The following is a 26801-nucleotide window of genomic DNA, read 5'->3' as shown; positions in this document are numbered from 1 at the left end:
GATCTGCCTGAACTGGACCAGCCAATGCACCAGCCCAGCCAATCAGTGTCCGAGACGTCACCAGGCTTAACAATGTACTGGCTGTGCTGTATTAGCATCCGCGGAGTCAACAAGCGAGGCCAAATCACGTGACATTGTGGGGAGGGGGTTGTTCCAAAGTAGGTAGAGCCTATCGATTTTGTGAAGATTTTCTGGAGTGTTTCTATTTTGCCGCCTTTTCATTTTTGCTTAATTAGGGGAGTTTTATATTAACGGCCAAAAGGGCGTACGATTTATTCCGCCGCCAACCCCTTGAGAAAGGGCGGTTATATCTCGCCTTGGTCCCAACTGCGCAGGTGCCAAAGTGCTGCTGTTCCCATATAAGGCGAGGGAAAGGTCACCCTAAGACGACCGCGCGGCACCTGAACATTCCGTCGAGCGAGAGGGAAGCCTGACCCCGCCCTCTTTCAGAGAGGTTCGGGCGAGTGCCCGCGCGCTAGTTCTGTGCCCGTGCAGTGACGCTTTTAACGGTCGCCCACAGCGTCCTTTATTCCTCCCCTTCAACAGCTGTCGTCCCTACCCCCGTTTTCTATGCGCGCGCGCGCCTGTTTTTTCGGAATCCTGCCCCAGTAACAGCTGAGCGCTAAAAGCTCCGCCCCCAACGCCAACTTACCAATCACATTTCGCCTCTACCGTATGTCCCAATCAAAACTGGCCGGAGGGCATGTGCCGTCCCAATCTGACTCCTTTCATTGAACAGCTTTTTCCCCTCTCAGCCAACCAGAACGCCGACCTCCTTGTTTGCCCTCGCCCTTCCTGAAGCCCCTCCTCCTCCAAGCCCGGCGCGTCTTCCTCGCCCCTAAGCCCGGTTTCAGACATCCGCTCGCACTCTTTTCGTATTGTCAAGGAATGCCACAGTCCCGCCCACCAACGCCGCAGCAACCCAATGAACGCAGGGCCCTCGCGAGCGACTCGGCTCGATCGCCCGCTCCCTTTTATTAGTGCACATGCGCTTTGTTTCATTCAGCAACATCTTGTTCCCTCACAGCTCATGCTCGGTTAACTCTCTCTCCAGAACGCCCTTACCAAGGCGCAAGTCGTACGATACGTCTCGACTCCGCTCTACGCATGCGGCCGTTCCTTGGCTTCGGAAAGGCGTTCGGCCCGTGTCCAGTCCGCGGCGCATGCGGCTTTCTCCCGGCTCCCTCCCACGGCTCACTGCGCGTGCGCCCTCTCCACCGCCGCGCGCCGCCGCCTATGCGCATGCGCCCGGGGTTCTCTCTGCCTTGGTTCCGGTCTGGCTCCTGCCTTGGGCGCCATCTTGGATTTGGGGACAACTGGAGTGAGTGAGTGAGACGGCAGAGGAGCCCAGGAGGCGAGAGAGGGGAGGGGGGGCCGGATAGCGCCAGGCCCCCCATCCCCACAGTACTCCACATCACCGACCCCACCCTCTGCCGTAGAGAGGTAGCCCCTCCCCTTTCCCTAGCCCCCCGCCCCGCAGGGCTCCCTGGACCTTGGGAGGATTTCTGGGGCTCCTGTAGAACCAGCCCGCCCCCGTCCGCCCACCCCGCCCCGGCCCCTCCTGACCCCCCGCCCCAGTTTCCCCGTGAGGGCGGTGGCGCGTTCCGCTTCAGAGGTGCAACCCTGAGTCCCTCCGCATCCATTACCTGTGGGTCCTTTATAGCTCACCCCACCTGAAATATATGACAGGGGCTGCACAGCGTCCCACTTAGCCCGCGTCTTCTTTCCCTTAATAGGCTTCCCTTTCGCTTCCCAAAGAGTCGTCTGTCGGTAGGGCCTCTTGTCTGATAGAGATTTCCCCGCCTCTAATTTTGGATATTCTCTCTTCTCTCCCCCCCCCCCTCCCTGAAGAGTCTCGGTAGAATTGGGTCCGCTAGGAGACTCTTCATTCACCTTTTCAAAGGGATGCCCCCACCCTTTCCCTTTAAGTAGAGCCCCCTGCACGTCTTTGCTTCTGCGGATCCTTTCTTCCCTAGCCAAGCAAGAGAGAGGGAGATACTCTAGGTGCCCTATGTCTCCTACGCAGAGGCCTCCCTCGTCCAGGGGAGCCAGTGACAGTTCCCTCTAAACCCTCTTCCTTGATTGGAGGAGTTGGGGAAGAGGAGGAGGAGGTCGGGGGTGTACTCCCCACCCCCAATATCCTGGAGCTGGAGCCGCAAGGGGAACAGTATCAAGGCAGCTGCCGAGACTTACAGGTGAGACCTGAACGTACTGATACAGGGGAGAGGTGAAGGGATGTGTGTTTTGGTGGTGGTGGTGGGGAGGATGGGAAGGTAACAGAAGGTGAAGGTTTGCAGAACAAAGAGGTTGTATGCACCAATTTTGTGGAAATCCGATTTTCTTTCTGTCTGCTTCGCCCGCCTTCCCCCAACAATCATGCCTCCTATGTTGAGAAGCACACACCCTCCCACCCCACCCCGAACTCATTTTATTCTTCTAAAGGCTTAATGGAGGAGTAGCAACTTGCAGCTTTCCCCTGCCACATCTGGGCCCCACTTCTCTTTTCTGGAGAAGCCAGGAGTGCTGTTCACCAGAACATGGATCCTGGGTTTCCATTCTGCCACCTCAAATCCTTGTCTTCTTTTTATTGAGAAGCTGACACCACCACCCCATCCCTCCCAAAAAATCTCCTTTGCAAATTAGCAATTGGATCTCACCATGACTGCTAGACTCCATTTCTTGACTATGCAACTTAGAGTCCCTGGCTCCTAGTCCTGTTTCTCTCCATTAGATCTTGTTTAGCTTTTAAGGAAACCCAGAGGCCTATTTTTATGCCCTTAAATGTTTGATGACAAGGTTGGGAGTGTAGGTGTTATCAAGGTGGGTTAGCTTGATGGACTACTGTTGGCTTCCCTAGGAATCATCATTCAGGCTGAAACTTTGTTGTAAATATTGAGCATGCAACCAGGAGTTAATTTTGGGGAAATGGGATGATTGCCCTTGGCTTGCAGTCTGGGGTTGGATTTTAGTGTAGCATGCTACCAAAAGTTTTGTATGTGTGTTTTTAATGGGTAGGAGGAAGACATGGTGGAACTGTGTTTGGTTGCAGGGGCGCATCACACAGATACTGCAGAGTAATGAGGTTTAGCATGACCACTTGGAAGGAAGGAGGATGAATGGCTTGTCCTAAATGCTGGATGGGGTTCAATTTGACATCCTTTTAAGCTACAGGGACCACTTCCCACTGGGCCTGCTCTTTTTGTATTCTGAGGGGCAACCAGAAAAGGATTTAATTTCAAAGAAACCCATATTCCACATAGGAAAATAAAATTCAACATTCAATATAACAGCGTACAAAAAATTCAATTCTGTTAATATGCAGGAGTTTCACATTTAATTCAGAGTTTTAGGTAAATTGAGCATTATTTAAAATAAAAAAATCCAATGTCTTCTGAAATTTAAGAAATAGACTGGAAAGAAAAGTTGCTGAATTGCAACTTATTACCAAACTTAAAACCATGGAGAGACCTGGTCTGAATAGAGACAATGGATTCTTACATGATAAAGCTATTTTTAGCCCTCTCACCCCTTGCTTTTTCCTGTAAGACCAATTGCAGTCGTTAACAGTCATCAACAGGTTTACCACACCTATCGGCCAATCACCCATTCCCACCACCTTTCTGGGTAACACCCCTCCCCACCCTCTCACTATATATAAGGGTCTAGTGACTTCTGTTTCAGTGTATCTGAAGAAGTGTGCATGCACATGAGAGCTCATACCAATGACAAACATAGTTTGTCTCTAATGTGCTACTGGAAGGATTTTTTAAATTTTGTTTTGACTACGGCAGACCAACACAGCTACCTACCTGAGCATTATTTAGTACTTGGTGGTGTGAAGGTGCTGTTAAGAGGCAGTACTGTATCTATAAGCAGTGGGGTATGAGAAAACCAGTACTGTATTCCTTGAGCAATGGCAGTTATCTGTTTCTCCCCGCTCACCCTGTGGACCAGGATTGTTTTCAGATATCTCTCTAGAAACATGGGGACTAGTACCTTTAAAGAAGAGGTCTTCAGCAGTCTAGATTTCTGTACATGTCATGTCTCAGAAGATCAATTAATGAATGATGGCATGTTTATTGAGCCCATTAACTCAAAGCACACAAGTTTCAAGACCTCCACTTTCATGGATTGTATTGCTGCTTGACCCGGGTCAAAAAATGGGAGTTGGGAATATTACCACCTCAAGGGATTGTACATTTCTCTGGGACATACCAGTTCAAGATAGGAATTTAAAATGAGTCTGAGAATAAGGGGTGTTTCTTGTGGTGTGAATCCAATAATTTTTATCGTAGCTTGAATCTCATTCCAGAAGGTTTCAGGAAAGGTTTTGTATGGCATGCTTCTATCAAGAATGAGTAAGAGTCCTTGAGAACCATGTTGCTTTTGGGGCTCCTCCATCCGCTGTCCAGCCCTGTCCTAATAGGCAGTAGTTTTATCATGCAAGATGGGGCCCAGCATCTACTTGGTTGCTTTTTGACAAAGCTTTTTCTGTGGTATTTTTATGAAGGCCCTTTCTGAAGTGCTTGACCACCGAGATAATGGGATAAATTGCTTTTCTTTTGTTGACAGGAGCTCCTCAGACTTCTAGCCCAGCTGATTCTCTCTTGTGACCAGTAACTCTCTTACTTTAGTCTGTTTAGTTGGGTACAGCCTTGCAAATGAATGCCCCAAAGTTACTAATCTGTCCACATATGCTGAATCAGTCATTTCAATTATATCAACAGCCCAAAAGAAAGGAAAAGAACCAACACTTTTTCCAGTTTCTCTGACTTACAGCACAGTTTTGTGACAAGTTGGAAACATGTCCTATTGAGTTCAATGGGGCTTATTCCCATGTAAGTGAGGTTAGAATTGCAGCCCCAGTCCCCTAAAACACATGTCCATTAAAAATCCTAGTTCTGCCCCTGTTGCTAGAAAGAGCATGACTTCTCAATGAGCATTTAGGATTTTTCCTTTGCTGGATTTTCTTGATTATAATACACTTCTTTCTTCCAGTAATCTAAAACTGAATCATGAGTCTCTTTTCAGCTGGACATGTCATCATGAGAGAAGTTTTATCCTGGAATATTCATTATGATTATGGTGGTGTAACAAAAGTGTTGCTTTGAGCCAAAGGATGGCAAACAAGCCAACCCAGACCAAGAATAAAAGCATCCTACCCCTCTTGCCCAGTTATTACTTGAGGGAAGTGGAGTTATAGAAACATATAGAATTTGTGGCTGCTGATTCTGTGTTAAGAGGCTGCCTCTTTTTGCACATCTCACCACGATGTGACATAAAATAGTAATTGGTAACACTCTTTGGTCAGATAAATTTAACAGCCCAAAGTTTCTAACTTTGATCTTGTCCTTTGTCAGAGAATACATTGTTAAGAAGAGCTGGCAAGCAGAGGAATGAATGAGAGTTCCAGTATAATGTCTGAAAGGACACATGTAGAAGCTTGAGATATGATTAGAACTTCTCTCTTTCACACACGCACACCCCCTCCCCCTCGACACATATAAAAGTTCCCTTTAGACACTATGGAGGACTTGTGAAAAGTGGAAGTGCTTTCTATAACATCCAACACCAGTCTTGTTTTCTGCCTTTAGTTTTCAGTTAAATCTGATTTGGTGAGAGTCTGTCTTATGTACATCTCATGACTACAGGTCTTTCCATGGGCTTAACATATGTGCCAGGGTATGCAAAAACTAAATCGCCTCACTAGCCTGGACAAATGCAATATTTTCTTCTGGCCAGCGAAGGGCGTTTGTTAAGGTAACTGAACTCCTTCCAATTCTTTCTTAAAATAGTTTTCTAATGGTTGCAGCAAAATCTCTGGAAATGACTGCATTGTGTTCTCAAAGCATTATTTTCTGTCATGCTGTTGTGGTAGAATACAACCCCTAGGGCTTGCTTCTGAGTTACCCACAGGTTACTCAGTAAGCCCTGTATTCTTCCAGCACAGAAGGAATTGGTAGTGCGGGGGAGAAGACCCCCTGGAATGAAAGCATCCTAGAACCTCTGAAAGGAAAGAGGCCAGGACAGGGTATTTCATAATATTTAGGAAAGAGACTTTGAGGCTGGAGTCCATTTACCTGGAGTAAGCCCCATTGAATTCAGAAGGGCTTAGGTCTAAGTAGGCATGTAGGATGGCACTGTATGATTTGTAACCCTGTATACTTAATTGAGATGAACCCCACTGAGCACTGTAGGAGTTGCTTCTCAGTAAATATTCAAAGGATTGTGCTGCCTGGGAAGGACGGACTAGGAAGCAGTAACAGAACAGAGATGTGTTGGTTACAGGTAGGTAGCCGTGTTGGTCTGGATCGAAGTAAAATAAAAAAAATTCCTTCAGTAGCACCTTAAAGACCAACTAAGTTTTTATTTTGGTATGAGCTTTCGTGTGCATGCACACTTCTTCAGATACAGTGAAATGGAAGTTTCCAGGCACTTATGTAGAGAAGGTGTGGGGAGGGGTGGGGATGGGGAGGGGGGATCACTCAGAAGGGTGGTGGAAATGGGTGATTGACTGACTGATAGCTGTTGATGACCTGAAACGACTGCAAATGGTTTTGCATGAAAAAGCAAGGGTTGAGATGGCTGAAGATCGCTTATCATGTATAATGAGATAAGAATCCGATATCTGTTCAAACCAGGTCCCTCTATGGTTTTGAGCTTGGTGATAAGTTGCAATTCAGCAACTTCTCTTTCCAGTCTATTTCTGAAATTCTTTTGTAGTAAGACAGCTACTTTGAGATCTTGTATAGAATGTCCTGGGAGATTGAAGTGTTCTCCTACTGGTTTTTCTGTCTTCTGGTTCCTGATGTCAGATTTATGTCCATTTATCCTTTGGCGTAGGGTTTGGCCTGTTTGTCCAATATAGAGAGCTGAAGGGCACTGTTGGCATTTGATGGCATACACAATGTTAGAGGATGAGCAATTAAATAGTCCTGAGATGGTATGTTGGATGTTGTTGGGGCCAGTAATGGTGTTGTCTGGGTGTATGTGGCAGCAAAGTTGGCATCTGGGTTTATTGCAGGCTCTGGTACCAGTGTCCATGTTAAGTCTGGTGGTTGTATTATTGTGGGTGAGGAGTTGTTTAAGATTGGGTGGCTGTCTGTAGGCAATGAAAGGTCTTCCTCCCAGAGCTTGAGAAAGGGAGCTGTCATTGTCCAGGAGAGGCTGTAGATCTCTGATGATGCGTTGTACTGTTTTAACTTGGGAGCTGTATGTGATGACTAGTGGTGTTCTGTTATTTTCTTTTTTGGGTCTGTCTTGCAGCAGGTTCTCTCTAGGTATCTGTCTGGCTCTGTTGATCTGTTGTTTAACTTCATCAGGTGGATATTTTAGTTCTAAAAAGGTTTGCTGTAGATCTCTTAGGTGAGATTCTCTGTCTGTAGAGTTGGAACAGATGCGGTTGTAACGTAAGGCCTGGCTGTATACGATGGATTGTTTGGTATGTTTGGGATGGTAGCTAGAAGCATGTAGATATGTTTGTCGGTCAGTTGGTTTTCTGTATAAGGTGGTGTCTATATGTCCATCCTGTATTTTTATAGTAGTGTCCAAAAAATGTATTTCTTGCATAGATTGGTTCATTGTTAGGTTGATGGTGGGGTGAAAGTCATTGAATGTCTGGTGGAAGGTTTCCAGGGTCTGTTGTCCATGTGTCCAGATAATAAAAATATTGTCAATGTATCGCAGGTACAGGAGAGGTTTGAGAGGGTAGGAGTTAAGGAAACGTTGTTCTAAATCTGCCATGAAGATGTTGGCATACTGTGGGGCCATGCGGGTGAACAGAGATGTGCTTCTGTGGACCTAGGATGCTGTAGCCTTGCTGAAGCTAAGCAAGTCTGGGCCTGGTTAGTTCCTGGATGGCAAGAGTGCCTGGGGACTTGTGGAGACTGTCGAGTTCCATGATGGAAGAAAGACAGGATATACATCTATTAAATATAGAAATTGCTGCCGTAATTTTTTAATAAGCATTTTATAATTCTTGTAGCTGCAGTGCAAAGCCAGCAAATATTAAGAGAGCAGCAACAGGTGAAGGGCAGCTCTTCTGCTGTTTTGTGGCTGGAGCTTTAATGCGTTTCCTAGGTTTCTATCCAGAGGGTATTCAAATGGGCCACGTGTGAATATTTTGGAGGCTTAAGTAACGAGAACAGACCAGAAGCCCTTTGTGGAGGTGCAGCGGCCTCCCTCAAACAAGTTCAACAAACTAGACCAGAGTTTGTCTTTTCTTTCATTCTATGATAGTATTTCATTGCCCATTGGTGGCATTTGGCACAAGGTGCTGTCTAAAAGCATTTACTGGGCCAGTGAAGAAAGAAAGAAAGAAAACATACAACTTGCTTCTCTGCCACTACCACAAAGGACAGTGGCTAACATTTGAAGATTGGGAGCAGTCTAGACATTGTGGCTTCCAGTGTTGCACTCTTGACTGCAGGCAGGTGATCTTTAGGCCTCTTGATTTTGGGTGTGTGGGAAAATCCACATGTGCCTCAAGTGTGGCATTATCCCGCTTTCAAATACCTAAAGCCAATCTGTGAGTATTGGGTAATTCTGCCCCATTCCTCTCTAGGTTCAGATGGCTCTTCCTTGCTCCATTTCCCCACCACTGATGCTGTTTTGCATTAGGGAGAACCTGATGGAGTTTGTGTTCTTCACTTTTTAATGGGACTTCAGCAGCCTAATGCTACTGTCTCCTAGTGTACAGTGGTACCTCGCAAGACAAAATTAATTCGTTCCACGAGTTGTTTCATGTTGCGATAATTTCGTCTTGCGAAGTGCGGTTTCCCATAGGAATGCATTGAAATGTGTTAATTAATCAATGTGTTCCTATGGGGGGGGCGTGCAAAAAAAGGCGGCGACTCATCCGCCATGGCCGCTCTGGAAGCTTCCCCAGCAGCTGGACCCTCGCGCCCAACCAGACAGCCAGCCCATTCGCGCGCAGGCAGGCAGGCTTAAGGTGAGTGAGGGGGGATCTGGCTGCTGCGGAAACTGGGTGATGGCGGGCAGCGGATGCGCAAGGCGGCCGGGCTCCGGGCAGTGGCAGCGGCGGAAGCCCTGATTCGTCTTGTGAAGTTTTCTATGGCACGGCCATAGAAAACTTTGTCTTCCGAGTCTGCCCAAAAATCGCAAAATGTTGTCATCTTGCGATTTTTTTGTGCCGCGAGGCGTTCATCTAGCGAGGTACCACTGTATCTGTTTTCGCCTGAGATTTAATGACTTTATGTTTGTGGAAAGTCTGCCTTAGGATTTTATATTTCACTGTTGCCAAGTGTCTGCTGTCATAAGTTACCTAGCTTTAATTGCCAAGTTAGACCTGAAGCCTCACAATCACTTCTTTTAAGACTTTCCCCTAAGCAGCTTTCACTGTATATTGTTTCACTGATTAAACCCAGAATAATCAGGCTGTTCTTTTAGTTCTTCTGTTTTCTTTAATCTCTGTATCTTAAAGAATGCAGTGTAAACCACTCGATGCTTGATATATTTCAGGTGGTAAAATAGAGTAGAGGCAACCTCACCAGGTTTGGCTTGCCAGGCACACATAACAATCCCAGCAACTTTTGAGGAAAAGCCCTTATTAGTAGATGGAGTACGGTGGCAAACACTTGGGGTGGACATTGGTATACTAGGTAATGCATTTTTGTTTCTTTGTCCAGCACAGTTGAGCCCATCACTGTCAACCTACTTAGCATGTTGGCATCCCCAGCTAAATAAATAAGCTTGTAGCTACTCTCTGTCAGAAATATGGTACCCCTCTTTGCCATCCAGGCATATAAGGTGCATTTTCTGCAGGAGATCCTCAGCTTACTTCCTCAGTTTGTGAAAATGAACTGAAGAATTCAGGATCACTATCTGCAGTTCTCTTAATTGTAGGAGCTGGAAAGCCACTAAGGTCAAGGGTCCATCTCCCAGCCTTTGACTAGACGCTTAATTTTTCACAACCTGCCCGTCCACCCACCCTTGGCGAATGTCATTCTGGGTGGCGTGTTCTGCAAGCAGATTGTTGAAACTGGCAGCAGGTCCTGTGTCAGAGCTGCCTGACTAATTTTCATAACTCACTATAGCTGGATTGAGCAAGTGAGCCAAAGCACATGCTATAGAAAAAGCAAGGTGTGTTGTTTGTCCCGGGTGGTTAACTCCTTTCCAAATGTGCTTATCCAGTATAGCAGGGATGAGGAACCTTTTTTAGCCCGATGGCTGCTTTCTCTTCTAGGCAGCCTTCTGAGGGTCACATGCTGGTGGTGCACAGGCAAAAGTGAGCAGAGCAACCTTTGAACAGTAGGTTAGTTTCTATGAAAAACTCAAACTCCCCTTTCTCTTTCTGCCATCCAGGCAAGCAAGAGGCATTATCAGAGTTCAAAGACACCTTCCAGCCAGGCAGAAACTCACAGGCAGTCAAGCAGGGCCAGTGAGAGCTGTTGCCTGGGGAGAGGGGAATGCCTGAGGAAAGTTCTGAGGGCCAGATTGAGGGGCCTGAGGTTCCCCACCCCTGTGTTATGCTCTGCAGATGAGAAGAAAGCCTTAAGCCATGCCTTCAGGAGTGCTCTTAACCCTCTAGCACAGGTCCTTTTTAATAGTTATAATACAATAGATTATTAAAGATTATATATTCATTTTGTGTTTATTGGAAGTGTCTTGTGAATTGATGTAAGTGCCATGAGAACTCCTGGAAAAGTGGCATTGAAGTATGTTGGCAAATGGTAACTGCTGCTTTCTGTGTCTAATTGCAGCCTCCCAAAGCTTCAGCAGAAGCAGCAAAATCTTGCATGACTCTTAAGATTCACAGGCCTACAAACTGGTTCCACTTTTAGTCTGCACATCTTGGGTCAAATGTGACATCCAGACCTGATGATGATGACCTGAAAGCAGGTCTACTGTTCCATGTTGAGTGAGAGCCTGATCTACTTTTGCTCTCCTTTTTGCAGACGATACAGCTTATGCTGCAGGGGGTGTTTCTTTCTGTGTGAGGAGTAGCCCTTGATGGCTTCTCTGAATTCATTGTATACCCCTGTTCCCTTGACTTTAGCCTGGAACCTCAAAACCAAACTTGAGAGGTTAAATTCTGTGCGCTGCTTAGTGAAGTGTGGTACAGCAGAAGGATGCCTTCCCACCCGCATTGCTGCTGCCAGGCTGGCCTTGTGATTTGCCTTTTTGCTTTGGATTGTTCCCTGGGAAGCAACTGAACAATGCAAGGATTTCCTCTCGCTGACATGGCCTGCCTGCAGGCTCTTGATTTCCTTGTTTTTCTGTTCATTGGGTGGAGGAGGGGAGTTGGTTCAATGAGCTCTGCCCATCCCAGAAGGTGAAGAGGTACCCTAAGAAACTTGTTTTGGCAAACGGAGTTTAGTTGCAGGTTGGTGCCCCTCAAAAGGCAAAGGCCATGGGCCTTGTTTTTCTAACGTTCATCTAGCCAGCCTGGCCTGACCCATTCCCATAGGCAAAGACTTCAGGGGGTTACATCCAGCTGACTAATTTCAAGGACAAGGAATGGATCCGCAGTCCAGACATACAACATGTTTTAGCCCATATGAATATCCTGTTGGTTCATTCAACTGATGGAGGCCTGCAGAGGATTAGCAATAAGGTCAGAATAGTGGCTTATGCCTGCATTAAGCATAGACTCCAAAATAGTGAGGTTCCCCCTCTGGGAAGCAGGGTACCCATGTTGGGAGTGTCTTCCTTGGGCCAGGGTGGGAGCAGCATGGCACTAGTCCACCTCTCTTCTCATTTAGTGTAGGGTCATAGGTTGCAGCTACTGCAAGCGACAAACACATTCTCCTGCTGAAGGATCTCTCCCAGGGAATTTAGGTTGGTACATCTGGAAATTTGAGTTGTTTGCTGTAGGGTTGAGAGCTAGAGTCTAGGCTGCCTGGATTTGTCTCTGTTCCCTTTCAGAAGCTTTAGCCTCTTGTACACTATAATGCCACATCAAGAAGTTCTTCTTCTTCTTCTTTGGCGATCACTTGTAGCCAAGTAAGATTGGCTTCCATAAACATGATTTTAACAATGGGTCCGTAAGTGACTGTGGAGGCCAATTCTGGATCCACACGTCCTTCCACAGTGGGGACATTGGTTTCCAGGCGGGAGTTGACCGTGGTGTGGATTTGCCAAGCATGCCTTCGTCTTAGCACGTTTCTCCCTTGCGTCCTGAGATCAAGTTTCTTCAAAGCCCATGACACCTTTGGTAAAGGCTGTTCTCCAACTGGAGTGTTTATACTACATTTTTTAAGATTTGCCTTGAGACATCAAGAAGTATGGGTCATCTTGCCATATAATTTATTGATATATTTAGAGCACTTGTACCCCACTCTGTAACCTAAAAGTCTTCTGGAGTGGCTTGCATACAATAGCTTGCAAGACAGCCCCTGCCTGCAGGCTTACAATCTGAAATGTATTTCTGCTCTTACCCCCCCCCTTTTATTACTCCAATGCCACCTGCATCTTTTAATCTTAAAGAGCTTGATTAAAATAAACTCCATAGATGTACCAATTGGGGCAGTATGTTGCAGGGAAAGCATTTCAATGTAGTGATATGCAACTATTTCATATGTGGATGGTAAACTTTTAACATAAAATTGTATGATGGAGGTGACTTTTTCCCAGCGGTGAACAGCTCTGAGCACCTCTTTGAGGTCTAATAAGGAGTAAGCAACTTCTGTACTGTCCATGCTCCCTGTGTACAGGGTTATTGGTCTCTGGGCCCAGTACAGGGTGATAACATTAGTGAGCCCTAAAAAGTTCAGGCCCCAAATATCTAAAAAAAACTGCCACCACCCCTTCCAAAGTTGTTGGGTGTTAAGATCGACTGAGGGGGCTCCCTTGGTATCCTCATCCTCAGACGTGTGGGGAAGAGTGGCCTAGGAGAGGCCTTTCTTTGTGGCAGCCTCTAATTGTGGAACTCACTCCCCACAGAGTAGTGTGCAACATCTTCATTGAACAGCTTTCGCTGTATGTAAAAGACATATCTCTTTGCCCTGGCCTTTTTTTTTTGAGGGGGGGGCCCCTGAAATTTTGTTGGATTTATACTGTTCTGTTCCATTCAGAGAGATTTACTACTTTATTATCGTTGCAACGATCTTATCTGTTTTTATAACTGTATATTATAATACTGTAACCCACCCTGGAACCTGATGGTGAAGGGCAGGTATAAACTCTTAAAAATAAATTACCTAGTCCACTTCTTCTGTACCAAGCCTCTCAAAAGTCTCATTTGTTACATGTCCCCATAATTCCCTTCAGTCCCTCACAACTGACTGACCTCAATTTACCCAAGAAAAGAAATGGGGAACCTGTGGCCTTCACGATGGTGGTGGACTATTTAACTCTTATCATATCTAACCATTGGCTTATTCTGATAGGGGTTGGAGTGCCAACACCCTCTGGAGGTCCATGGGTTCCCCATCCATCCCTACTCTAGAAAGAATTGTTAAGGAAAGCGGCCCAAGATAGCCAAATCACAAAAGCAACCTTGGAAGGCTTGGAGTTGATTATTTCTTTTTGGTTTTGTTTATACATCCTTGGGAGTAATTGCCATCAAAGAAGTAGTCTTTAAAGAAGATCTTGTTAATTTCTTCTTCCCTAACTTGTCTTTCAACAAGAGCAGAAGGGAAACTAAGGCAAGAAAGAAGTTTATTAAGCTGAGGCAATTCTTTGTGAGAATGTGGCTGCTGTACATGCAGGTCTTTGCCCACTGCAAGGGGAAGGTGGCCCTGCACATGCGAGTCCGTGGAGCTGAAGCATGTTCAGTCCTTCCACACTGAAGAGGGAAAACCCCGCAAGAGCCTTCATCCTGTCATAGAAGGAGCAAGTCGTGGAGGTTATTTTAGTTGGGAAAGCAGCAGGGACAAGTGTGCTCTGAGTCAGAATGTATTGTATCTCAGGGAGATACTCCTGAGTTTTCTTAGGAACAATTGGAGCCTGTAATTTATTTTCTAAAAGAAATTTGCTTGCCAGGGTATATTGTTGTGGTTAGAGCAGAAAAGTTGGAGAACTTGGAGATAAGCAAAGTTTCAGGTGCACGCAGTCCCCCAATTCAGTACATTTTCCGTTCCCAATTGAATGCTGCTGCTAGTGCAGCAGGAGCACAACATGAAGAGGAGAAACAGTGGTATCTTCTCTGATCTCTAAGAAGTCTTACCCCATTTGCTGGCATTGGTGCCCCCCTCCCCCCAATTATTCTCCTTGATTACCATTCTACACCACTTCTCTTATTTTTGTGGGTGGGAACTTGCGACTCCTGGATTCTCTTGTGAAGGAAGCCCTGTCTGAGCAGGGACTAGAAGATTCCCCATCCTGGCTGATTTAGCAAAAGAATGGGCCTTTTGTAGGAAGTCTGATATATTTTTATAACCTGCCTTTCTTCCACTAAGGAACTCAAGGCAACCTACATGAGGTTCTTAGATGCCCCCGCCCCCTGGTCCAGTACCCCCACTGACCAGGCCTAGATATGTTTAGCTTCAGGAAGGTAACCTTATTGTGTGTCCTGTCAGACCATGTCATAATCTCGGTGAGCTTGCTAACCTCTGTTTCCCCACCTTAGGAGAAGGGCAAAGGTGAAGCCCAGCCTCCTCCACGGTCGCCATGCCGTCTAATGCCCGGGCTGGCAGCTTGAAGGACCCTGAGGTGGCTGAACTGTTCTTCAAGGATGACCCCGAAAAGCTCTTTGTTGACCTGCGGGAGATTGGTCATGGCAGCTTTGGAGCAGTCTACTTTGTGAGTGTTGAAGGGGTGGGTGGGTGGTGGGTGGGTGGGGGCGATATTGCTGGAATTGAACAAACCTCTCTAGGCTCACTTAAAGCATGCCCTCCAGATCCTTCTTCCTCATTAGCATCACACCTCTTTGCCCTCCCTGTGGAGAAGATTACTAGTTATAACCTCTGCAGGTATGCTCCAGGTTCAGAAACAGTATGCTCCTGAATTTCAGCTGCTGGGGAACAACAACTGGAGGTGGCTGTTGCCTCTTCCCCACCCCCACCCCTCTTATGGGCTAGTTGACCACTGTGGGAAACAGGATCTGGAGTGAACTGACTCTTGGTTAGATTCATCCAGGCTTCCTTTCTCGTTCTTAAGAAATGGGTTCCTGTTACTGCCAACATGCCTCTGACCGGTGGACATCTCTGTTTCCACTGGTTGTGAGAACGTCCTCTTGAACTGCATTACTTTTTCCAGGCAGAGAAGCCAGCCACTGCAAAGCCCTCTGAATTCACTGCCTCTGAATCTGGCCATTGCCCCACCCCAAAACAGCTTCCTAACACTCTGTTCCTTCCACAGGCCCGAGACATACGTAACAATGAAGTGGTGGCCATCAAGAAAATGTCCTACAGTGGGAAGCAGTCTAACGAGGTTTGTGCTTCACCCCTCTTCTGACAACACTAGTCGCAGCTGGCCTGCCAGCGGACCTTGGTGATTAAGTTCCCTTGGTCTCTAGACCTTCTGAGAGTGCCCTGGATCTGGAATTCAGGCTTCTCCGTGCTCAGGCTCCCTTTGTTTATCTTCCAGAAATGGCAGGATATTATCAAAGAGGTGAAATTTCTGCAAAAGCTGCGGCACCCAAACACCATTGAATACAAGGGCTGCTATCTACGGGAACATACAGCATGGGTAAGATGAGAGGGGAAGCTGCTCACATTAACCTTTTGGGCTCCAGGAAGATTTTCTGATCTTTGAATGATGGATGTTTTGGATGGGTGCAGGATGGGTCTGAGTGGTGGTTGGGTTTCTTTACTTAGGTTAAAGAGCATGTATGGCTCTTACAAAAGAGAGAGAGAGAGATTGTTTACAGACAAAGCAAAATTCATTCATGGAAGTGACAGCCGCATGATGTGGTTGTGGCTGCTGCTTTAAGATAGCTTTAGAAAAGGGGGGCAGGGCTAGGTAAATGCATGGAGGATAAGACTATCTGTAGTGGTTAACCATGATAGCTAAATGGAACCTCCATGTGTAGAAGCAGTATACCCCTAAATACCAGTTGACAGGAGGACACCAGGATGGGAGGGCAGTTGCCTTCTGACCTGCTTATGGGTTTCCTGAAGGCATCTTGTTGGCTACTGTGGGGAACAGGATGGTGGACTAAATGGACCTTTGGTCTGATTTAGCAGGGGCTCGTCCTATGTTCTTAATCGGAAGTCCCAGATATGTAATAGTTTAGGGGACTGGTTGGCAGGTGGGGTTCAGAGGAATGTTGTGCCTTGTGCTAACTTCCTTCCCTGCATTCTTACCCCATCAGCTGGTGATGGAGTACTGCCTGGGCTCTGCCTCGGACTTGCTGGAAGGTGAGCACCCAAGACCATGTGAGATGGGTAGACATTCTGTATCCCTTTGTCCTATACTTATATGTAATGCTCTCTCCTCCCTCCCATGTTTCCTAGTGCACAAGAAACCGCTGCAGGAAGTAGAGATTGCAGCCATAACACACGGTGCCCTGCAGGGGCTTGCATACCTGCATTCGCACAACATGATCCACAGGTGAGATGAACAGTCCTGCCCTGTGTGCCCACATCTTCCCATGCTGTTTTTAGGCATAGTCCACAGGAGCCTGGATGGCAGAATGGCCATGTCCCTATCTTACCATGAGGGTGCAGTCCTTATGGACCCTTCTGATTTTTAATTGAATTCTTTGCTACTTTTAACTGCCACAACAAGGCATATTTGCATTGATTCATGGAAGCGATTCCTGTGGGGTTTTCAGCACAGAGACAGAAAATAAACTTTATGTATGAGCTGAATGCAAACTTCAGAGAAAGCTGCTTGAAACATCCTGCATTGTAAGGGCACAATATGGCCTTGATGCTGCTGCACCATAAAAACTGTATACTTCTTCCCTTCCTCCCACTTTACATCTAGAGAAATCGTGGCAAATGACAGCTTTTGGTTTAAAACTGCAAGGTCAGACAGTCTGGCTGTGTTCATATATAATTCAACAAACCATGGGTTATCTTTCAGGCAAGCAAATAAGCCAAGAACTTCTTTCTCCGAAACTTGCTTTGTTTTCCAGCTGTTCTGACCTCCTGCCTCCACCCTTCACTAGGCAACCCATGGTTGAGCAAGGAGATAACACCAAACCATAATTAGCCATGGTTTCACATCATGGTTTGTTACCAGAAAACAAACCTTTGTTAGTCTGCTGGTGTGGGACACCACACTTTGGCTAAACAATCAAAGGCTTAGTGTTGCTTGCAAGCCAGGTCTCTGTGGCTCGAGTTTCTGTATCTCTATCCTAACCTTGTATATTTAGTTGCCTGTGCCCTGTGCGTGACCCACAGACAGGATGACAAAGCCCCCACAGTATAATTTGCAAGTCGTTGTTTATTGGGTTCTAGCACATGGCAGGGACCACATGAATACATTGGCATGTGTTGGGAGAGTGGGACCATGCATGCCATCAGACCCCTCTGCCACGTCTCCAATGCCCCATCCACAGCTATAACATCCTCCTGCTCCCCCCCCCGCTTCTCACACTTGTTTTCCCTCTCTGCCCACCTTCCAGTCCATTGTTATCTCTGCTCCCACGTGCAGTTCTTAACCACTAAGCCTTGCCTTTTCCAGAGATGTGAAAGCTGGGAATATCCTGCTGACTGAGCCAGGACAAGTGAAACTGGGGGACTTTGGTTCAGCCTCCATCATTGCTCCCGCTAACTCCTTTGTTGGCACCCCATACTGGTAAGAGAGCAAGAACTGGATGTTTGTGTGACGTGGGAAGATCTGTGGCAAGAAGCAATTGTAGGCCTCGCCCTTCATTAGGAGAATAGTGTTTGTGTGAAAATATGGCAGGGCAATTTGGGAGTGAGGTTCGATGTGCGCGAACTTGGTTGCTTGAAAAGCAAAGAGAATTTAATGGATTTGATAGGGCCTGCATTTTCTGGAGGGAAGAGTTATAGATGTTGAGAAGTAGAAAAGCAAAGAGGTACTGCATGGAAGCAGAGGGTTGCCCTTTTTTGCAGATAAAATGCCATATATTGGGGTGGCTCTGTAGATGTTACTGCTCTCCAGCTCCCATCATCCCTGACCATTGACCTGGCTGGCTGGTGCCAATGGGAGTTGTAGCCCCATGACATTTGGGGACACTACATTCACTACCACCCCAGCTATAGATTCTTAACAAGCTATGAATCATGATCTCAGGCCACTGTGCACTGCACTCTTTCCAGGATGGCGCCCGAGGTGATCCTAGCCATGGACGAGGGGCAGTACGACGGCAAGGTGGATGTCTGGTCACTTGGCATCACATGCATCGAACTTGGTATGGGATGCACTCTTAGGAATAGAGAAGGTGGTGCGCTCCAAGGACCTCCTTGCCCTGGCAAGCTTGGAGCTGCCAGAGTTCTTAAGGTGGGGGAGGCAGGAAGGGAAATGTCTTGGGGGGAAAGTGAAATACCGCCATTAACATCAGTGTCCCTGTATCCCCAGCGGAGCGCAAACCACCCCTCTTTAACATGAATGCTATGAGTGCCTTATACCACATCGCCCAGAATGATTCTCCGCTGCTCCAGTCCAGTCACTGGTAAGAAAGGCCCCCAATTCATGTGTTTATGGAAACGAAGGGCGTTCTAGGACCTTGGAAATAGGGATTGATGGGTTTAGAGCTGGGGCCGGTGACAAAAGCTGAGGTTGAAGTTGGAAAGAAGGCAGGCCTCCTGGATTGCTCTTTCTTTACTTCTTTCAGGTCTGAATATTTCCGGAACTTTGTGGATTCGTGCCTGCAGAAGATCCCCCAGGACCGCCCAACCTCTGATGTGCTGCTCAAGGTACTGCTCAGCTCGGCTGCACCCCTGAATAGGGGCCTTCTGTCTCCTCTAACCATAGTCCAATTAAGTCTATGAAACGGCACAGCCCTGTCTGTGGGACAGTGAAAGTGAGGCTGAGGGCAGAAGAAGAAAGCTGTTTTCCTATTAGAAATTTCATTGAGAGGAAAACAGATGCCGAGGACTGCCAAGACATGGAATTAGCTAGGTAACATGGGGTGGGGGGGGTATAGGTAGAGAGTTGTCACATGGGATCAACCTTCATAAGTAACTCCCTTCAACATTGTTCCCCAGGAAACAACTATACAAATCTTCCCCTTTGTTTTTCATTGTTAAAAAGATGCTCCACCTGTGAAAAATAATGTTTAAATGTTTTGGTCAAAATATTTGCGGTTCCTCATCACTTTGATTCAGCTCCCAGACAAGCTGAGAGTGTACTGTGTGCATTAGTTTGAGTCATTAGTGGAACAGAATTGATCCAGTTGGATTTGTGAAAAACTTGCTCTCGAGAACCATTTTCAACCAACCTCGTGCTCATTCTTCCCCAGCATCGCTTCCTCTTGAGGGAACGTCCCCAGACAGTTATCATGGACCTGATCCAGCGAACCAAGGATGCTGTGCGGGAGCTGGACAACCTGCAGTACCGCAAGATGAAGAAAATCCTTTTCCAGGAGGCACAGAATGGCCCAAATGCAGAGGCACCAGAAGAGGAGGAGGTTAGTGGTTAAACCTGGTTACCCAAGGCAGCTTCTTCCCCGCTCTAGCTTCCTCCCCAACCTCTTACCCTCTCTATGTTGCTCTAGGAGGTGGAGCAGTTTCTCCACCGTACAGGCACCATCAACAGCATGGAGAGTAGCCATTCGGTGCCCAGCATGTCCATCAGCGCTAGCAGCCAGAGCAGCAGCGTCAACAGCCTGGCGGATGCCTCCGATGACGACGATGGGGCTGAGATTGCCATGATGCAGGAAGGCGAGCACACAGTCACCTCCAACAGCTCCGTCATCCATCGCCTCCCGGTACAGGATACATGTGCTTTGGTAGTGTGGAGGGTCTGAATGATAACAGGAGGGAGCAGGATTGAGTGGGCTTGGGAAACAAAGTCACTTGTGCCTTTCCATGATCAAAGCCCAAAGAAGCATGGAGGCAGGCACACTGAGTTGCTGCCATAGTGAAGGGCAAAATTTAAGGAGCAGCTCCAGTTGGGTAGGAAGCGTCAGTTGCCCTGGCCTTCCTCAAGCTCTCCCATGCTGGTGGGTGGTGGTAGGAGGTGGTGGTAAAGATGCGGGAATTGCAGGTTGGTCCCACCCGGGTGGGTGAATTGTGGGAGTGGTCCACCTCTGAACGTGGTTTGGATTCGCACAATATGATAGGAATGGTGGTAGGAGTAGATATCAAAGAGTTTGGGTCCACAACTAAAGCATCCTTAGCGCTGAAAGCCTATTAGGCTAACCTCATCTTAAGCATAGATTTATCCCACCTTCCCCACTCTGCCCAGAAACCAATGGTTGTAAAGGACACACCCGACAACGTGGGATTTTGGGGGGATTTTCCTGTATGAATCAGGCTAACTTGCATAGGTTCATATTCCATTGGACAATGTTCAGTTTGCATCATCAGAAAATGTTCTGATGCCCTAGAGCAGGAGTAGGCAACCTGATGCCCTCCACATGTTTGTTGGCCCAACTCCCATGATCCCTGACCATTAGCCAAGCTGGCTGAGGGTGATGGGAGTTGTAGTCCAATAACATCTGGAGGGCACCTTGTTGTCTACCCCTGCCCGAGAGAGTCATCTATTTTGACATGCTTATTTTATTTGTATTTACTGTGCACAATGCTTTGAAATTGCCAAGCTTGCTTTCCCAGTTGTTGTACTTGCAATTGGCATCCATTCATTGTTAGTAGTAAACCTGTAGAACAGAAAAATTTCCATGGAAGAATAAAACATTAATTTATGCCTCACCAAGGCAAATTTAAGCCCAATGGAGCCCCCTCCTCACTGGATGGGGTAATTAAATTGTGTCCCGCCCATCCTCACATAGCTGTGGCGCTTTCGGTTGACCCAGGTCATCAGCATAAAGAGAGGTGGGCAGAGAAGGTGTTAGAACTGTATAGGTTTTGCATTTCTCACAGGCCTGTTTTGGTGCTTTTCAGGGCCATGACAACCTGTATGATGACCCGTACCAGCCTGAGATGGAGCCCCAGAGCTCATCATCAGCTGCCCGGCGCCGTGCCTACTGCCGCAACCGAGACCACTTTGCAACCATCCGTACAGCTTCTCTGGTGAGTGGAAGGTGGTCATGTTTGGACAAAGCATGATTTCCCCCCCTCCAAACCAAGTTCAGTCTCTTCATTGTTCATGGCCCTTGTTTTTATGTGGAAGCTGCAGAAACTGCAGGGTTTACACAACTTCTTCCCAAGTAGTAGGTTCTGCTTCCTCCTGAATCCTCATTTCTCAAGATGAGATGGGATTCTTGATAGCTGTATAAAAAATGAGAATTCACGTCCTGTGGAAGTATTAAGGGCTCAGGATGTAGCCCCCACAACCTGGCACCTTTCACATGTTTCATGCTACAACTCCCAGCAGCCCCAGAGGGTGCCAGGATGGAGGGAAACTTGCCCCAAAGTGACCCATTTAGAAAAGGAATGGACAGATTCTGGGGGGGAAGATTTGTCATGAACTATTAACATCTATTGTTCTTAGGTACAGCTTCCTATTGTAGGAAAGGAGCAGAGGGAGAATCATGGAGACCTAGAAGTCCCAAGTTCAATACTCTTGCCTTTTGGGAATTTCCCCAACACGCTTTGTAATCGAGGGAGGCTAGGAATGTTCTGCTGAAGAGAAAAAAAAAGAAAGCTTATTTCTGTGTTGGACTGCCAAAACTTAAGCAATGAATTGATTCCTTAATTGATTAAGAAATCTAATCCTATATAATAAAGTGCAAGTGTCTCTGCGTCCAGTATTCCCTGTGTCCCTGGGTTTGCGCTACTGCGCATGTGCCCCACGGACAGCCATTGGGACTTGGAGCACAGAGACGGAGCGCGTTGGCCAGCGCGTAAGGGAGCTAGCCTCTCGGTGTTCGGAGCAGCTCTCTCGAGAGAATCCAGAGGACACGCGAGATAGCCCCGAGCGAGCGAGCGCGCTCTGTCTCCACGGAGGCGCGCTCGCGAGGCCGTTTACTTCTCGCATGGATTTCTAAGCGGCAGCTCTGCGCATGTCCCCGAGGTTGCTAGAGCAACAGGTCTGTTCTAGCACCCGTTAATTTAACGGGCTTCATGACTAGTATATGAATAAAAATGCAGCTCCAGAGAGCCACACCATTTTTGATGATGCATGCACATGGTACAGCAGGCACAGTGTTAGAAGGGGGAAGTCTCAGAGAGGGAGTGGGGTGCAGCTGTGTGTCAAACCTTGAGTCTGATGGAAGAAAGAGGGGTGTAAATGTAATAAAGTAAAAATAGGGTGGCGCCTGCTACCTGCAACTTTATCAGTACCTATAATAATTTAAAAGTTCCAGATTTAATGATTGGTGCTTGATAAAAATGGATTAATTGGCAAGATGTGGCAGGCCTAGTTCTCAGATAACAGGCTCTTGTAGGCAGGGTGTTGAGGGTGGCCCAGGAAAGGGTGATGCTGAGCTTCCCCCTCCCCCTTAACAGGATGCAACTCCAATTCAGGAGTAAGCCCACAAGCAGTGGAGCCTGCACTCAGGGTTGCCTAACTTTTACCTCCTGCCGCACTTCCCCAGGTGACTCGCCAGATCCAGGAGCACGAGCAAGACTCGGCGCTGCGGGACCAGATGAGCGGCTACAAGCGGATGCGGCGCCAGCACCAGAAGCAGCTGCTGGCTCTGGAGAACAAGCTCCGGGCGGAGCTGGACGAGCACCAGCTGCGGCTCGACAAGGAGCTGGAGGCCCATCGCAGCAACTTCTCTGCTGAGGCTGAGAAACTGGCCAAGAAACACCAAGCTATATTTGAGAAGGAGGTGAGCACAGTGGGGGTCGCCTTGCCAGAGCGGAGGAGATACTGTTGGAGACAGTTGTGATGGCGTTTACAGGGACAAGCGGCAGGAGGAAGGCAGAGAGCTTGTGGCCTCCCTAGTGGAGGAGCTCCCGTAGGAAAGTGGAGTTCCTCGGGCTGTTGAATAACCACATGCTCAGCACAGGCTCCTGGTTTGGGGGAATCATGACCCAGGACAGGTGAGGTGTTCTTGCAGCGAGCCTTGCTCCTTGCTGCCATCATCGCCAACTGCTGCTGTTACGCCTCCTCTTCATCTTTGCTGCCACTCGCTTGACTGCCAGGCAGGGAGCCAGGAAGCAAGTAGGCAGTGTCACTTGTGGATCCTCCTTTGCCTACTGCTGCCCCGTTGTCTGGGTCAGGCTGAGAGGCAGTAGGGAAGAGCAGGCACAGGGGGCTCTTGTCATCGGAACCCCTGGAACGGTGCCTAGACTCTCCACAAATGCCTGGCCTCTTGACACTGGCCATATGTGTGCTGGAGGGGTGTGTTAAAAAACCAGCCAAAATAAAAAGAGTGAAGCTCCTCCTTTTTGGTTTCCCTTCCATTCTGACCAGATTACTTGGGGTGGTCCAAGCTTGTTGCTGAGCGGGTCTCTTCTTTGGCTCCTGTTATAGCTGTGGCTTGCCCCGCCCCGCCCCGCCCTGCCCTGCCAGATCAGCTGTGACCTGGTAGCTCAATGCTTTGGGATTATTTCTGTGAGCTGCTGCTGCAGGGATCATTTTTCCTCTTAAAAGCAGATACTTTTGCTTATGAGGAAGGGCCATAGCTCAGTGGTGGAGCTTGCCTTGCATGCAGAAGGTCTCAGGTTCAGTCCCTGATCGAGACCGTTGCCTGAAACCCCAGAGAGCCACTGCTGGCCAGTGTAGACAATACTGAGCTAGATGGACCAATGGTCTGGCTCAGTACAAGGCAGCTTTTTATGCTTCTGTGTTGGTATCAGAGGGACATCCAGCTTCAACAATAGCCAGGCCTGAATGCTAAGCCCTGCTCCCCTCACTCCACCCAAACACATTAAAAATGGTGAGTTGAAAACCATGCTAACGATGCAAATTTGCCTGTTTCTGCTAGACATAGGCAGGCTCTTTGAGACTCCAATTCAATTTCCCACTCTGGCTTTGGATGTTCTACCAGTCCCCGTCCCCCCCAATAATGGCAATTATCTTTTCTTTCTCCCACACTTAAAATAATTTCATGGTCTTGCATGGAGTTACGCTACAACACACACAGCCCTGAGCATGGCCAGACTGTCTTCATCCTTCCTTTGTGAGTGAATTTCCTTTCTCTCTCACGCATCCCCTGTACAGGCAAAGGCAGCCCTGGCTGAGGAGAAGAAGTTTCAGCAACATATCTTGGGCCAGCAGAAAAAGGAGTTGGGCAACTTGCTAGAGTCGCAGAAGCGGCAGTATAAGCTACGCAAGGAGCAACTTAAAGAGGTACCTGCTTTTAAGAGGAGCAAAGCATGCAGGAGGGGAGGCGGAGGGTCACACCAGCTTGGCAGCCTTCTTTTGGGAAGTTCCTGGTCTCTCATCCCAGCCTCTGTGTTCCCCCCCCCCCCCTTGTGCTGTCTTCCAATTCCATCTGTAACTGGGAATCCTGTCATGGGTGCGTGAGGGATGTGCAGCCTCTGAATCTAGCACTGCTAATTTCTGGTTCTCTTACTTCAGTCTGTGGTACTACCACCTGATAATTCAGGGACCTGAAATTAGAGTCCTTGAAGGAGCTTATTCAGGAATCAATCGTATATATAAAATATAAATTTTAAAATGTCAGGGGCATCACATGCCCCACCCTGTGTCAGGAAATACTCAAGAGTTGCCTCAATGCTGAAAATTCTCATAGTTCCCCGCAATCCATGGCTGACTTCCTGCTTATGAAGAGTAAGCTAGTGCCCTAGAGCTGTTTCCTTGAGACTGGATCAGTGACTCTTCTCTCTCTTTGGTGGGCAGAAGCCCACCATGGGAAATGTTTGGCAAAGGCTGGACTTCCAGCAGTGCCTGCACTCCTCATTCGGTGAGAACAAGAGAACCAGGCAGAGGGCCTTCTCGGTAGTGGCGCCCGCCCTGTGGAACGCCCTCCCATCAGATGTCAAAGAGAAAAACAGCTACCAGATTTTTAGAAGACATCTGAAGGCAGCCCTGTTTAGGGAGGCTTTTAATGTTTAATAGATTACTGTATTTTATTTTCTGTTGGAAGCCGCCCAGAGTGGCTGGGGAAACCCAGCCAGATGGGCGGGGTATTAATAATATATTATTTATTTATTTATTTATTTTATTTATTTTCTCCTCAAATGAAGGAGCAGTTAGAGAAAGTTTAGCAACGAGTGTATTCTGTGGAAGTTCCTCTGGGACTCTGCAGCTGGTCTGTACCCTCACTCTCCATCCATATGCCAGCTGGGTGCCAGCTGCACCCAGATGTTCTTTACCCAGTTTTAGGCCTGGGTATAGGGTTTGAACCTACGAACATGAGTTTGACCAAATTGCGGGAGGCAGTGCAAGACAGGAGTGCCTGGCGTGCTATGGTCCATGGGGTCACGAAGAGTCGGACACGACTAAACAACAACAACATAGGGCCGCGGTGGGGAACCTCTGGCCTGTGCGCTACATCAAGTCTGGCTGGAGGCCTTAACTGGCCCATAATGCCATTCTTCCTGAACCACAGCCTCCTGGCCCACATTTGATGTCAGGTATTGGGCATGTAAAGATGTGGCTGCAAAGGTACAACCAAGAGCCCTAAAGGGCTCTTCTGGTTGTTCCTTGGCAGGCAAGGCTCCCATCCGGTAATTCCAAATTTGGCCCTCCTTGCCAAAAGTGAGCATTGCAATTGGTACCAACCAACACTGATTTTGTCAGTGTTTTTAGCCATGACAGATTTGAACATCTATCAGTTGTGCTCTGGAGTTCCCAGTCAGGAGCCACCAAGCACAGCTGATCCTTGCCCCAACAGAGGGTTGTAACCAGGACCAATCAGTTGACCAGCACTGACTGAAACCCCTGCTGGGATTGGCTGCAGGGATCTTTCTTTGCAGCCCAGCTTGAGGAACATAGATCAGGGGTCAGCAACCTAAGGCCCATGGGCCGGAAGCGGCCTGCGGAGGTCGTTTGACTGGCCCACAAGCCGCCCCCGAACTGAGCTGCCCACTCATGCACTGTGCTAAACCAGCGCAGCATGGGGACTCGCTTCCACAGCACCGAAAATCACGTCTCTGCAGACACCGAAAATCGCGGGTGCGCACAATCCGACCCACGGAGGGATCTCCACGGGACTTATCCGGCCCAGGCAAGATAAACCTTGCTGACCCCTGACATAGATCTTCTGCATTGATGGCTTGAATCCCAGGCTGGGCTGCCAAAGAGTTCAGGAAAGAAGCAGGAGCACGCTTAAAATGCACCCCCTTTCTTTGCAGCTAGGTCACCATGGTGACACCAGATGATTGACAGGTGGGTGGACCCATCAAGGTGGCCCATGGTGGGAGAGCTCAAGCTCCCTTCCACCAGCCAGATCCTGTTCTCCACCCATGCTGTGTAGGAGGAGGTACCACCATACTTCATTGTGTCCCATTTCTCATGACTTTTTGTTTTCCTCTCTCAGGAGCTACAGGAGAATCAGAGCACACCTAAGCGGGAGAAGCAAGAGTGGCTGCTGAGGCAGAAGGAGAACATGCAGCACTACCAAGCAGAGGAAGAGGCCAACCTTCTGCGCCGCCAGCGGCAGTACTTTGAGCTGCAGTGCCGCCAGTACAAGCGCAAGATGCTGCTGGCCCGCCACAACTTGGACCAGGACTTGCTGCGAGAGGTGAGAGTCTGGCGTCGGCTGTGGGGAAGGTATGGTGTTTTCATAGGAGGGCCTGGGCTTCATGGGGGGTTGTTTTGGTGAGTGGGTGGCACCACTATTGTACCAGAATACACTATTGTCCCAGAAGAACAGACATTGACAGGGGATGTCTGGGTATCTGCCCCAGGGAGCCAGCAAGTACAATGCAGCATGATGTGGAGCAGCACAAGTACAGGAGGTAATAATATTTTTGCCCCAGCCACTCTGGGCAGCTGCCAACACA

At 48.0% G+C, this 26801-nt stretch overlaps 1 protein-coding gene across 3 annotated transcripts in view; it reads left to right on the top strand.

Moving 5' to 3' along the window:
• The first annotated feature begins 1313 nt into the window (after window positions 1-1313).
• Window positions 1314-26801, top strand: part of TAOK2 (TAO kinase 2) — a 40974-nt gene continuing 15486 nt past the window's right edge. For 2 of the 3 annotated variants that reach the window (XM_035134292.3, XM_035134290.3), the window contains exons 1-16: window positions 1314-2195; window positions 14531-14703; window positions 15262-15333; window positions 15490-15591; window positions 16217-16262; window positions 16359-16455; window positions 17536-17649; window positions 18138-18229; window positions 18397-18490; window positions 18653-18734; window positions 19280-19447; window positions 19535-19747; window positions 20883-21011; window positions 22478-22714; window positions 24052-24180; window positions 26336-26539. In XM_035134292.3, the coding sequence (XP_034990183.1) occupies window positions 14572-14703; window positions 15262-15333; window positions 15490-15591; window positions 16217-16262; window positions 16359-16455; window positions 17536-17649; window positions 18138-18229; window positions 18397-18490; window positions 18653-18734; window positions 19280-19447; window positions 19535-19747; window positions 20883-21011; window positions 22478-22714; window positions 24052-24180; window positions 26336-26539 (1911 nt within the window). In that variant the 5' untranslated portion in view covers window positions 1314-2195; window positions 14531-14571. Of the gene's footprint in view, window positions 2196-10738; window positions 10880-14530; window positions 14704-15261; window positions 15334-15489; window positions 15592-16216; window positions 16263-16358; window positions 16456-17535; window positions 17650-18137; window positions 18230-18396; window positions 18491-18652; window positions 18735-19279; window positions 19448-19534; window positions 19748-20882; window positions 21012-22477; window positions 22715-24051; window positions 24181-26335; window positions 26540-26801 lie in introns of those variants that run through there. The other variant, XM_088655680.1, reaches the window with a different exon arrangement.

Source organism: Zootoca vivipara, chromosome 12, assembly GCF_965207765.1.
Source record: "Zootoca vivipara chromosome 12, rZooViv2.hap1.1, whole genome shotgun sequence".
Classification (NCBI taxonomy): Eukaryota; Metazoa; Chordata; class Lepidosauria; order Squamata; family Lacertidae; genus Zootoca; species Zootoca vivipara.
This window is presented reverse-complemented; position numbering and strand designations above follow the sequence as displayed.